Consider the following 13,905-nt stretch of genomic DNA (forward strand, 5'->3'; position numbering starts at 1 on the left):
ACTGAGGTCTGGTGGCCCTCAGGTTAAATCGCCACCAGTCGCTTCTCTCTAATGAAGAGAGCAGCCCATATGGTCTGGCAAGACTCTGGAAATACACATAACAAACCCTTTCACAAAAACAAAGCCACTGGGGACAGCTGGTCATGGTGTTCAGCGGCTAGTTGCAACAAACAAGTAGAATCAGCAACTGGAAGCTGTGGGAACGAAACCAAATAAATTCCAAACGAGACAGTACAGCAGCGCTTCATAGGAGACTCCACAATGCGGAGGATGGCACCTATACTGGGGACGAAACATCAGTAAACCAACTTCTCTGCTCAGCGAACATACCCACAACAAGTGCAACCAGCACCCTAGCTACAAATTTTTACACAAATCTTAAATTCAGATTGTTTTCACTGGAGCTTCAGAGACTGAAGGATGATCTGATAGGAGTACATAAAATTATGAGATGCGTGGTTAGGCTGGATAGTCAAGGGCTTTTTTCCCAGGATAGAAATGTCAAATAACAGGATGCACATGTTTAAGATGAGGGGGGAAAGTTTAAAGGAGATATGTGCAACAAATTTCTTTTTAAAGAGGCGGTAGGTGCCGGAACACACTGCCAGCGGAATTGGGAGAAACAAATATGATTGCATGTTTAAAAAACATTTAGACAGAGCAAAGAGGGATATGGACCACCTGCAGGAAGATTTGTTTAGAATGGCATCATAGTCAGTGCAGAGATGGTGGGCCAAATGGCCTATTCTTGTCTTGGAGTATTTTATGTTCTTGTCTGGTTGAGATTAAAATGGCTACTAAGAGTAACAAAATACTTAAGCTAAAATCACAACGCCTGATGAAGGAGCAGCACTCTGAAATGCAATTAAACCTGTTGGACTATAACCTGGTGTGTGTTTTTTAACTTTGTACACCTCAGTCCAACACTGGCACCTCCAAATCAAAATACTTAAGGCACTAAACAATTATGTTAATCCAAATTAGTTCACCAATTAAGACATAATATATAGCTGTATGGGTTAGTATGGAGTGATTTTCTGAAAGATTTCCTTTTTGTTCATAAATATACTTAAGTTGGGTTGATCAGGATACATGAGGAACTCAGAAGCTACATTCAAACGAGCCTGAACCAGCCTTAAAAGTGTGATTCCCCAACACACACGATAGACGAGCTGAAAAGCAACTTATTTTTTATTTTCGAAACTAGCTCGGGGGGGGGGTAGGTTCCAGTTTACGTTTAAATTTAATGCCAGCTGCTTTCCTCCCCAGGTGTATTGATTCGCAGTTCAGATCAAGAGCTGGATAAGGAAGGCACGACAACAGATGAACGTTCAAAAAGTTCCTCCCACTGGGGTGGGGGGAGGGGAAAAAGGAAGCAATGGGGGAAGAAGACGTGTGTTTTGACGCCACGCGTCGATACGTGATCCTTCCTCCCCCTTTCTCTTTCTGCCTGCCCCCTCTGGAGCAAAACTACTCACACATCTGCCATCTTAGTAAAGGATTTGGTGGTGGCGAGGCGAAGAGTCCGGCCGGCCCAAAGAATCGTTCACGCTTTTGAGCCGTTATTTCCATTTCTTTTGCTCGTATTGCGTGTGTGTGTGTGCGTGCGGGTCGGGGGGGGAAGGGGAAAATAAAAGGAGGGAGGTGGCGGTGGACTTCGTGTTTGAAAGTAAACGTCTCGGTAAGATGCCAACCAGCTGCGCGGCCTACGGATGTACAGCGGTGTACAGAAAAAACACCAACACCAGCTTCCACAGGTGGGTGAGGAGAGTAACCGAAATAAACGTGATTTGCCGTGTTGAGGATGAAGGGGGAGGGAGGGGCGAGCGGACAGGTTCCCCCCCACCCCCAACGACGGTTGGGCCCGGGCCTGCAACCTGTTTATCTCGAGCGGCGTTCCCATGGCGGCCGCCTGCGTTCTGCTGCCTATGAGTGAGGAGGGCGGTTTATTATTTTTCTGCGTGACTTTTACCCCCATCCCGTTTTCTTCTTCAAGAGTTAGAATTCGTGCGGAGTGTCAGTGCGGGGCCTACCTGGCAGTCAGGGCACTGAAGTCTGTCGCTGCTGCCGCTGCATGCGGCATATTAATTTTTTTTGGCTCTGACACTTTCCGATATGGATGGGGGTGGGGAAGAGGTGGAAAGAGAGGGGGAGCTGACGGCATGTGGGGGAGGGGAGGTACAGCCGGAAGTACAGACCCTGGTGCGCGCGCGCTTTGGCGGAATCACTTCCGGTAGACGTTGGTTATGGACGGAAAGGTGCGGGAAGGAGGACAAGTGGGGTATATCGCGCCATCCCCGCCTGTCCATCGGGCCCGCCCTTACCCTACCCTCACCCGGACCGCCTTTACCCTACCCACACCCGGACCACCTTTCCCCAACACCAAGTCGACCCACCTCATTATCCTGACAGTTTGGTGCCGCCCCCTCCTCGCCTCATCTTTGGGCCTCGCCCCCTCTCGTAACACTGCCGTTTGGTGCCTCCCCACCTCTGCACTTCCTTATCGCCCTTCACCTCGTCTCCCAACCTTGACGCGCCTCTCTTACGGCACCATGTTTGTAATTATAATAGTAACTGCTGTTACAATAGTAATGACGTAAATTTTTTACTGCAACTTGTAATTTTTTGCTATACCGAAGTCTATATGGACAGGCAATGGATCATACAAGGTTCCACCACGTGGTAGAACTGGTTAGTAAGATTAGATCATTTGGAATCTAGGGACAGTTATATATTTGCATGAAAAAAATTGGCTTGAATGCAGGAGCTAGAAGATGGTGGTGGAGGGTTATTTTTCAGAGTGGAGGCCTGTATGCAAGGATCAGTACTGGGTGTACTGCTTTTTGTCATTTTATATAAGGATGTACAAGGATTTATGCTAGGTTTGGAGGGTTTGAGCTGTGAGCAGACTGGGGCTATCTTCCCTGAACCATCAGCGGCTGAGGGGTGACCTTTAGAAAGGTTTATGGAATCATGAGGGGGTGGATAGAGTGAATAGTCAGGTCTTTTTCCCAGTGTAGGGGAGTCCAAAACTAGAGGGCAGAGGTTTAGGGTGATGGGTTGAGGGAGATTTAAAAGGGACCTGAGGAGCAACTTTTGGTCCTATGGAATGAGCTGCCAGAGAAAGTGGTGGAGGCTGGCACAATTACATCATTTAAAAGGCATCTGGATGGGTACATGAACAGGATGTGTTCAGAGGGATATGGGCTAAATGGGCAGCACGATGGCTCAGTGGTTAGCAATGCTGCCTCACTGCGCCAGGGACTCTGGTTTGATTCCCGTCTGCATAGGTTTTCTCCGGGTGTTCCGGTTTCCTCCCACAATCCAAAGATATGCAGGTCAGGTAAATTGCCATGCTAAATTGCCCATGGTGATGGGTGCATTAGTCGGGGTAAATATAGGGTAGGGGAATGGGTCTGGGAGGGTTACACTTCGAAGGGTCAGTGTGGATTTGTTGGGCTGAAGGGCCTGTTTCCATACTGTAGAGAATCTCATCTAATCTTAAATGCTGGCAAATGGGACTAGATTAATTTAGGATATCTGGTTAGGATGGACAAGGGTCTGTTTTTATGCTGTACATCTCTACTTATCTTTAAATCAACTCATAACTCAAATCAGGGAGGTTAGCAAGTGTTATTAGAGGTTTTTATCGGATCATTTTAAGACTCTGCAACAGTTATTAGAGGCTTAGCCAAAGAGATTGTGGAAGCTGGGAGAAATTGTAGCTAGGCTGTGAAGACGACAGCTCGAAGTATTGATTAGCCCGTGTTTGGTTACACATAATGCATAGGCACAGTCATGCAATAAAAAATTAAAAAGAACATGAACTGAAAAACACAGGGTGCTCACAATAACAGAATTTGAAAGCAAACTTCAGAGAGGAGTTGGCAGATGGAAGAGTGGCCAGTAGGGTTTTGGAAGACTGAAGAATGGATTTCAAAAATACAAAGTCTGAAATATAAAAGTCATGGGTGACATTACAGAGGTGAAATCTGTATAAAGAAGTGGATATGGGATCAGGAATTCAGATTACAGTTAAACAAAATTAGCATTTCTCCAAGTCTATCAAGTTGATTTCCCCAAAGCACTGCTGTCTCACAGCGCCAGTCAGCCGGGTTCGATTCCTGCCTCAGGCGACTCCACACAGACATTCTCCCCGTCTCTGCGTGGGTTTCCTCCGGGTGCTCTGGTTTCCTCCCATAATCCAAAGATGTGCTGGTTGGGTGAACTGGCATTGCTAAATTGGCCATAGTGTTAGATGCATTAGTCAGGGGTAAATATAGAGTAGGGGAATGGGTCTAGGAGAGTTACTCTTCAGAGGGTTGGTGTGGACTTGTTGGGCCGAAGGGCCTATTTCCAACCTGCAGGGAATCTAATCAAAGCAGCTTCTAAAGACATCAAAGCACCTCTACTTCAAAGAGAAAAATTACAACTCTCCAATCTTTCTATAACTGAATTTCCTCATCCCTGGAACCATTTTCACAAATCTTTCTTGCACTCTCTCTGCTGCCTTCACATTCTTCTAAAGTATGGTGCTGATTTGTGCAGGTTACAAAGAAATTCCTACCTCTTGTGGCACTGTAAATAAAGCCTGGAATGCTGTATGCTTTATTGACTGTGCTCTCAAACTATCCTACCATTTTCAATGGTTTATGCACATGCACATCCAGGATTGTCTCCTACTGTACCTTTAGAATTGTACCCTTAATTGTAGACCATGCCTGTGTTATTCCTAACAAAATGAATCACTTCACACTTCTCTACATTTACAATATTAATTACTTGTCCGTCCATTCTGTCAACCTATATATTTTCTTTTGAAGTTCTATATTGTCTTTCTGGTTCATAATATTTCCAAGTTTAGTATCATCCACGTGTTTTTATATTGTGTCCTGTCTACTAATGTCTAGGTCAATAATATACATCAAGCAGAGCAGGGTTCTGAATTCCAACCTGGGAAACTCCACTGTAAATTTTGTTCCAATCAGATTCCTGTCACTCAGCCAATTTTGAAGCCATGTTGCTACTGTCTATCATTTCATAAGCTCTAACTTTGGTTACAAATGTAGCATGCCTTTTCGACGTCCATGTGCTCACATCATAACCACTTTTCTCATCAACCCTCTGTATTCTGTTATGAACAGGTGAGAAGGGGTGAATCATTTCCCTATGTTTTAAAGTCTACTCGATTGGCCATGCAAATGTTTTGTTTTTATACTTATGTTGTGCAGCTATATTACACTCCAATTCATTTTCTAAAATAAAGATAAAATACTGCAGATTCTGGAAACTGAAATAAAAATAGAAAGTCCAAGAGAAACTCAGCAGGTCTGATACCATCTGTGGAGACAGAAACAGAATTAAAGTTTCGAGTCCAATGACTTTTCTCATCTTTTTGAAAGTTGCTATTCAATTTGTTTCCTTAAATCTTACAGTGCATTTCCAATCACAGCAATTTTCTGTACTTTTATTAAAAAAGCAACAAAGCTCCAATTGTCTAAAATCTGTGCCCTCTGCTTACTAGCCCTCACATCTGCAGAAACAATTTCTCCGTTTCCACTCTTATCAAAGGCCTTCATAATTTAAAAAAATATACATTCAAGCTTTTCAAAAATGTACAAATTTGTATATCAGAGAAAGAAAACTATTTCCTGTGTTTTTGTTTTATTTTAAGGTTTCCATCTAACCCTTGGAGACGGACAGAATGGATACGGCTTGTTCGACGTGAAAACTTCAAGCCAAGCAAACACACCTTCCTTTGCTCGAAACATTTTGAGCAAACATGCTTTGACCGGACAGGACAAACTAGGCGCCTGCGAGAAGATGCTGTCCCTACAATATTTGACTTCCCACCACACATGCAAAATGTAAGGCCTGGATTTTGGTAGTGCTCCACTTAAAAGTCCTGTGCTAGTTGTAAACCTAGGAAATAGGGGCAGGAGTAGACTGTATGGCTCCTTGAATAAAGTCATGGCTAATCTTCAGTTTCAATTCCACTCTTCTGCTCACTACCCAGACCCCACAACTTCCTGTGAGAGAAAATATCTGTCTATCTCAGCCTTAAATATAGGATGAAGGAAAATCCACAATCCAGGGGCAGAAAATTTCATAGGTTCACAACCTTCTGGGTGAGGAAATTTTTCCACTTCTGTCCTAAATGACCAGCCCTTTATCCTGATTGACTGCCCTGTGTTCTAGATTTCCCAGCGTGCTGCAGGGATAACAACCTTTCAATTTCTATACTGCCTTCAGAATCTTGCATGTTTCAGTGAGATGACCCCAAAAGACCAGAGATTATGGACCCAGTTTACTCCATCCCTAAAGTATATCTGGCTGGATTTTGTGGAGTTGAAGATGCTCCATCCATCCATGTCCTTGTTGCATCCCCTTGCTTCCCTCTGTCACTTTCTTCCTTCACCCATCTCCAAACAGAATCATAATTAAAATTTATCAGCAAGGCACATTCTGAACTTGGGCCAGCAATCGGATGTGATTGTGGTGAAAAAGAAGCAATAGACAACAGTGTGGGTGGAAGGAAAACTAATATGAAATAGCCACTGGCAGGCTTCAAAACTGGGTCCCCTTTCAGTGAGGAATTGACTTGATTGAGCAGTGGACTCCAATTAATAGTCTAGTCACTATAATCCTTCTCCGTATAACTTGATAGAAATATAGTAATCAGCTGGGCCTCCTGCTCACTATATGCTGTCCATAAAATATCTTGGATAAGCAGGGATTGGCCTTAACTGGAGCTGACCCTACTCTAGTTAAGAGCATCCCACCCACATCTGGATGTTATAACATTACTTTTGGTTTTTTTTTACAGAAATTAGTATCCAGGAAAACCCCTTTGACCTCTGCAGGTATCAGTAATCAACAGGACCCATCCAAGTCTAGCAGTAGTACTGGCACGAGCACTCGGACAACTGGCACAAACACTAGGACTATTAGTACTAGCACTCGGACTACTGGCACTAGCACCAGCACCAGTCCTTGCACCACCAGCAGTACGGAAGTTTTCCAAGAACATAGCTATTGTTTGGCTAATCCTGTCGTGGCCAAGAGGAAGGTATTCCAGTTGCAGGATGAAGTGGACTACCTCCGCCAACAAATAAGAATCAGCAGGCAGAGAGAACGTCGAGTGGTCAAGAAATGGAGAGGCATCAGCAACCTGCTTGAAGACTTGAAAGAAAGAAACCTGTTGCCTAAGGGCAAAGGAGCAGAACTTGTTCAGTCTGTCTTGACTGATGAATCATTTAAAGGCAGATGAACTGACTGGACTTTCACAAGTGTATGGGTACACTGACCAGACGAGGCAGTTCTGCTTCCTTTTACTGTCCATTTCTTTTGACCCGAAAGCACAGGAGTGAATATTTTGATCAAACCTTTCACCTACCAAACTCTGCAATGCTTGGATGCTTTGGTTTATTGGTGGTTGTTTGCTTCAGCAGTCGATATAAAAACATTTGAGTGATGCACATTGCATTTGTTAGACTTGAAATGTAGCCAAGTAGTGCAGCAGTTGTTACAGGGGACATTGGTGTATGATTTAGTGACAACAGACATCTGCTCACAAAGCATGGCCAGATTAGATACTTTCCCTATCATGGCATGCCAGGAAGTATTGGCCAGTTAACTTGAACAGTGCCATGACTCTGTTATTCAGTGGGTCCTAACAAATTACTAGCCGACTATGTGCCTTGACACCAGCCTCAGAAGGGCAACCCTCTGCACCAGAATAATGTTTTTGTTTCCTATGTCAATAGAACTGTGTACTTGCACACACCACAACTTGGATTGAGACTGCACCTGAGCCATTTCATGCAGGCTTTTTACAGCCAGCCATAAGCAAGAGAAGAAGTGTTTACCCTACTAACTGAATAGAATATCATCGCTAATAGGTATAACCAGAAATCAGACTCCTACGTCTTTGCAAATGTTACAGGCATCTATACCTCCACCTGAAGGGCCCAAGCAGATGCAGTCTTCAGAATCGACTGTGGCGGTAGGTCATTACCAAGCTGATAGATATTTTAGAAATTCAATTTTTAAAATGGCAAATAAACTATTATTGTGAAGTTCTGGAAATCTATTAAGAGTGCATTAAGTGCTTAAGCCAACTAACAGGGCAAGCCAGACTCCTTGCAATTAGCAGACAGGAAAAAACAACTCCTGACAGTGTAAGATAATGACCAGTACTCATTTAATGTGTTGTTAGCTCTTGCTTGTGTGACTGGAGGAGCTTGTACCTTGAAATATTGCCATTCATTCAGCAGCAGAAGTCATTGACAGGCCAAGTGTCTGCTCATAATCTGTAAGCATTTTATATTTTATAAAAGCTTTTCAGTTTTAAGTCTGACCCAAAGAAGCTCTGATTGCTCCCTGATAAAGGCAATGAGTTGCTGAGTCATACAGGCAAGGAGGCTTGCCAGTCTCTATGCTTAGTCCATACATAATGAGGTGATCCCAGTCAAGGAGGGTGTTGGAGCAAATGATTGCTCTTATTTCCCCTGACACATGGATTTCTATCCTGGAACTGGCACTGAAAATGTAGAATGATGACCAAATTCAAGGCTATGCCACTTGTGGTTAAATAGCATTCTTGACTGGGAAACTATATAGTTCAAGTACTTTAGATGGGTCAGTTTTTGTCCAATGTGTGGAGGAGGATTTCCTGACATGGTATGTATACAGGCTAACAAGGGGTGAGGTCACATTAGATTTGATACTGGGTAATGAACCAGGCCAGATTTGGAGGGAGGTGAGCACTTTGGTGATAGCGACCACAATTTGGTTATGTCTACTTTAGTGTTGGAAAGGGATAGGTATATACCACAGGCAAGATTTATAGCTTGGGGAAAGGCAATTATGATGCAATTAAGCAAGATTTAGGATGCATAGGATGGGGAAGGAAACTGCAGGGGTTGAGCACAATTGAAATGTGGAGCTTATTCAAGGACCAGCTCCTGTGGGTCCCAAATAAGTATGTACCTGTCAAGCAGGGAAGAAGGTGTCGAGCGTGGGAGCTGTGGTTTACTAAGGAAGTTGAATCTGTCTTCAAGAGGAAGAAGGCAGTTTATGTTCGGATGAGATGTGCTGACTTAGTTAGGGCGCTTGAGATTTACAAGTTAGCCAGGAAAGACCTAAAGAGAGAGCTAAGAAGAGCCAGGAGGGGACATGACAAGTCATTGACAGATAGGATCAAGGAAAGCCCTAAGGCTTTCTATAGCTGTATCAGGAACAAAAGAATGATGAGAGTAAGATTAGGGCCAATCAAGCATAGTAGTAGGAAGTTGTGCCTGGAGTCAGAGGAAATACGGCAGTGCTAAATGAATACTTTTTGTCAGTATTCACACTAGAAAAAGACTGTGGTCGAGGAGAATACTGAGATACAAACTACAAAACTAGATGGGATTGAGGTGCATAAGGAGGAGGTGTTAGCAATTCTGGAAAGTGTGAAAAATAGGTAAGTCCTCTGGGCTGGATGGGATTTATCCTAGGATTCTCTGGGAAGCCAAGGAGGAGATTGCTGAGCCGTTGGTTTTGATCTTTATGCTGTCATTGTCTATAGAAATAGTGTCAGAAGACTGGAGGATAGCAAATGTTGTTCCCTTATTCAAGAAAGGGAGTAGAGACAACCCTGAAAATTATAGACCTGTGAGCCTTGCTTCGGTTGTGGGTAAAGTTTGGAAAGTGTTATAAGAGATACGATTTAAAATCTGCTGGAAAGGAGTATGTTGATTAGGGATAGTCAATACTGTTTTGTGAAGGGTAATGGTGCCTCACAAACCTTATGGAGTTCTTTGAGAAGGTGACCAAACAAGTGGATGAGGGTAAAGCGATTGATGTGGTGTATGTGGATTTCAGTAAGGCATTTGCTAAGGTTCCCCACGGTAGGCTATTGCACAAAATACGGAGGCGTGGAATTGAGGGTGATTTAGATCAGAAATTGACTAGCTGAAAGAAGACAGAGGGTGGTGATTGATGGAAAATATTCATCCTGGAGTTCAGTTACAAGTGGGGTACCGCAAGGATCTGTTTTAGGTCCACTGTTGCTTGTCATTTATATAAATGACCTGGATGATGGCATAGAAGGATGGGTTAGTAAATTTGCGGATGACAGTAAGGTCGGTAGAGTTGTGGATAGTGCTGAAGGATGTTGTGGGTTACAGAGAGACTTGGATAAGCTGCGGAACTGAGCTGAGAGGTGGCAAACGGAGTTTAAAGTGGAAAAGTGAGAGTTAATTCACTTTGGAAGGAGTAACAGGAATGCAGAGTACTGGGCTAATGGTAAGATTCTTGGTACTGTAGATGAGCAGAGAGATCTCTGTGTCCAGGTACGTAGATCCTTGAAAGTTGTCACCCAGGTTGAGAGGGTTGTTAAGAAGGCATATGATGTGTTAGCTTTTATTGGTAGATGGATTGAGTTTCGGAACCATGAGATCATGCTGCAGCTGTATGAAACTCTGGTGCGGCCACATTTGGAGTATTGCGTACAGTTCCACATTATAGGAAGGATGTGGAAGCTTTGGAAAGGATTCAGAGGAGATTTGCTAGGATGTTACCGGGGGGGGTCTTACAAGGAAAGGCTGAGGGACTTGAGAAGGTTGAGAGGTGACTTAACTGAGACATATAAGATAATCAGAGGGTTTGGTTGGACAGCAAGAGCCTTTTTCCTCGGTTGGCAATGGCTAGAACGAAGGGCCGTAGCTTTAAATTGAGGGGTGATAGATATAGGTCAGATGTCAGAGGTAGTTTCTTTACTTAAGAGAGTAGTAGGGGCATGGATTGCACTGCCTGCAACGGTAGTAGACTCACCCAACTTTAAGGGCATTTAAATTGTCATTGGGTAGGCATATAGGTGAGAATAGGATACTGTAGGTTAGACAGGCTTCAGATTGATTCCATAGGTCGGTGCAACATTGAGGGCCGAAGGGCCTGTACTACGATGATGTTCTATGTTCTACACATACTCTATAGTTTGTCCTATGCACTGTTCACTTGGATGAGGCATTAAAAAAGGAATAACATAAAACAAACCTGTAACCCATTGATTCAAGAGTTAGCAGGGTTGGGATATCTGGTCGACATGGACAGGTTGGATCAAAGGGTCTGTTTTCATGCTGTACATTTCTATGACTCTATGTATTAAAAAAAACCTGAAGTGGCTATGGGGATATTTTTAGATTAAATTGAAAGTTTAACCATATTTTTAATTAATTTGAGGGGTGTCAGCATCACTGGCTGTGCCAGCATTTTTCCCTTGAAGGTGGCAGTGTGTTACTTTCTCGAACCACTCCAGTCCATTTGGTGTACATAGACCCACAATGCCATCAACAATGAAGTGCCAGGATTTTGACTGAGTGACACTGAAGGAACAGCAATGTTTTCAAGCCTGGATAGTGAGTGGCTTGGGGGGAGCTTGCAGGTAATAGTATTCCCATGCTGCCCTTGAATTTCTAGATGGAGTGGTTGTGATCTAGGAATGGTGCTGTTTAAAGAGTCTTGTGATGCATCTTGTAGGATGTACTCACTATTGATACTGAGCACAGGTGTTGGAGAGAATGAATGTTTGGATGTGGTGCAAATCAATTGGGTTGCTTTGTTTGGATGGTGTCAAGTTGGTACAGCCCTCATCCAGGCAAGTGGGGAGTTTTCGATCACACTCTTGACTTGTACTTTGTACGTAACAGACAGGCTTTGTGGGGTCAGGAGGTGCTTACTCAATGTGTGACTCCAAGCCTCTGACCCAGTTCTTGTGGCCACAATAGCTATATGGCTAGTCCATTTCAGTTTCTGGTAATCCCTAGGATGTTGGTAGAGGCAGATTCAGTGTTGAAAATACCATTGATTACCAGGGGACAGTCATAAGATTTTGTCTTGTTGGGGATGATCATTGTCTGCACTTGCATGGTAAGAATGTTACTTACCAATTATCAGCCCAAGTCTGGAGATTGTTCACACTTTTTTGCATCTGAACATGCACTGCATCGGTATCTGAGGAGTTGCAAATGGTGCTGAATGTTCATGCAATCATCAGCAAACATCCCTACATCTGACCTTATAGAGGGAAGGTCATTTTTGATGAAGCAGCTGAAGATGTTTAGGTCTAGGACACTACCCTGAGGAGTTCCTGCAGAGATGTCCTGGAGCTGATGTCCAACAATCACAGCCATCTTCCTGTGTGCTAGGTATAACTCCAACCAGTGGGCAGTTTATCCCCTGATTCCCATTGACTCCAATTTGTTCAGGCTTTTTGACACCATACTTGGTCAAATGTGGCCTTGATGTCAAGGACTATCACACTCACGACATCTCTGGAATTCAGCTGTTTTGTCCAACTTTAACCAAGGTTGTGATGAGGTCAGAACCTGAACTGGTTATTGCTGCGAAAGTGCCAACTCATAACATTGTTGATGACACCTTCCATCACTTTACTTTCAGCTGAGTAGACTGATGGGACAGTAGTTGGTTAGGTTGGATTTGCCCTGATTTTTATGTTTTTAAAAAAAATTTATCTGGGCAATTTTCCATATTTTCGATAGATGGCACCACAGTGGGATACAGCCGAGAGGAAATGGTCCTGAGTGTAACACTCTGGTGTTGTGTGGCTCTGAACATGGGCAAGGAAACCTCCTGCTGGTTACCACACACCCTTGCCCTTGGCTGATATTCAGTGCTGCTCCACGTTGAGCACCACCTGGAGGAAGCATAGTGGGTGGCAAGAGCACGAAATGTGCTCTATTAGGGGACTTCAATGTCCATCACCAAGAGTGGCTTAACTGAACTGAGCTGGTCACTTTGTTAAGGACAGACTGGGTCTGCAGCAGTTGATGAGGGAACAAACTAGAGGGAAAAACACACCCGACCTCATCCTCACAAATCTGCCATCTGCAGAAGCACCTGTCCATGGCAGTATTGGTAAGAGTGATAAATACATAGTCCATATCGAGACAAAGTCCCACCTTTACACTGATAACACCTTTGTGTTGTATGGCTCTGACCAGATATAGCAACCAGCGTACCTTCTAATGTTCTTTCCAGTTGAAGAATGGGGGTTGAGTGGCAGCAACTTCTGGAACTGGAAGCCAATGCCATGATTGGCATGCTGACACCACTCACCATGCATGGAATCTTGGAGCAACTACATGTAGTGAAAGAAAAATGGAGAACATTCTCTTCCTCCCCTACCATCCCACAGCTCTGCTCTTAGTAGAGAAGACCCATTCTCTCCCTTCCACCCAGTTTGCACCCATTCTGTACATCACTTATTTCTCGTTCATCCTCCTGTCTTTGTGCAGAGACCCAGTGCAAATCTGTTCCCTTTGCCCTTCTTTCAAAAGGCAAAGAATAAACAACAATTTTCCACCCCTTTTCAGTTCTGAAGAATCATACTGGACTCTGTTTCTCTCCCCACAGATACTGCCAGAGCTGCTGAGTTTCTCCAGCACTTTGTTTTGACTTCAGATTTCAAGCATCCACAGTACTTTGCTTTTATCTGAACAGTCCAGAAGACTTGTGCTCCAGAAGTTGCCATGCCCATAGCTAAGCTGCTTCAGGACAGGTGCCATCTCTGCTAGGTTTATCCTGCCTTTGGGACAGAAAATATCTCAGGGGTATCCCTGTAAAAACGCCATCCCATTCTCCCAATTCCTTCGACTCCGCCGCATCTGCTCCCAGGAGGACCAGTTCCAAAAACGCACATCCCAGATGGCCTCCTTCTTCAAGGACCGCAATTTCCCCCCCGACGTGGTCGACGATGCCCTCCACCGCATCTCTCCCACTTCCCGATCCTCCGCCCTTGAACCCCGCCCCCCCAACCGCCACCAGGACAGAACCCCACTAGTCCTCACCTACCACCCCACTAACCTCCATGTACAGCGCACCATCCGCCGTCATTTCCGC

General features: G+C 44.2%; 2 protein-coding genes across 9 annotated transcripts in view; one reads left to right on the forward strand and one right to left on the reverse strand.

Annotated features, from left to right (window-relative positions):
- The window catches only part of galnt11 (UDP-N-acetyl-alpha-D-galactosamine:polypeptide N-acetylgalactosaminyltransferase 11 (GalNAc-T11)), a 161,950-nt gene extending 159,826 nt beyond the window's left edge, over positions 1 to 2,124 (reverse strand). For all 3 annotated transcript variants that reach the window (XR_006311743.1, XM_043690739.1, XM_043690741.1), the window contains exon 1: positions 2,034 to 2,124. The gene's annotated coding sequence lies outside the window, so the exon portion shown is untranslated. The remainder of the gene's footprint in view (positions 1 to 2,033) is intronic.
- Positions 1,486 to 13,905, forward strand: part of LOC122550124 (THAP domain-containing protein 2-like) — a 21,103-nt gene continuing 8,683 nt past the window's right edge. For 3 of the 6 annotated variants that reach the window (XM_043690744.1, XM_043690745.1, XM_043690742.1), the window contains exons 1-3: positions 2,044 to 2,258; positions 5,675 to 5,867; positions 6,827 to 8,005. In XM_043690744.1, the coding sequence (XP_043546679.1) occupies positions 2,116 to 2,258; positions 5,675 to 5,867; positions 6,827 to 7,270 (780 nt within the window). In that variant the 5' untranslated portion in view covers positions 2,044 to 2,115 and the 3' untranslated portion in view covers positions 7,271 to 8,005. Of the gene's footprint in view, positions 1,758 to 1,781; positions 1,933 to 2,043; positions 2,259 to 5,674; positions 5,868 to 6,826; positions 8,079 to 13,905 lie in introns of those variants that run through there. The other 3 variants (XM_043690747.1, XM_043690746.1, XM_043690743.1) reach the window with 3 other exon arrangements.

The sequence above is a fragment of the Chiloscyllium plagiosum genome, chromosome 5 (genome assembly GCF_004010195.1).
Source record: "Chiloscyllium plagiosum isolate BGI_BamShark_2017 chromosome 5, ASM401019v2, whole genome shotgun sequence".
In the NCBI taxonomy this organism is placed as follows: Eukaryota; Metazoa; Chordata; class Chondrichthyes; order Orectolobiformes; family Hemiscylliidae; genus Chiloscyllium; species Chiloscyllium plagiosum.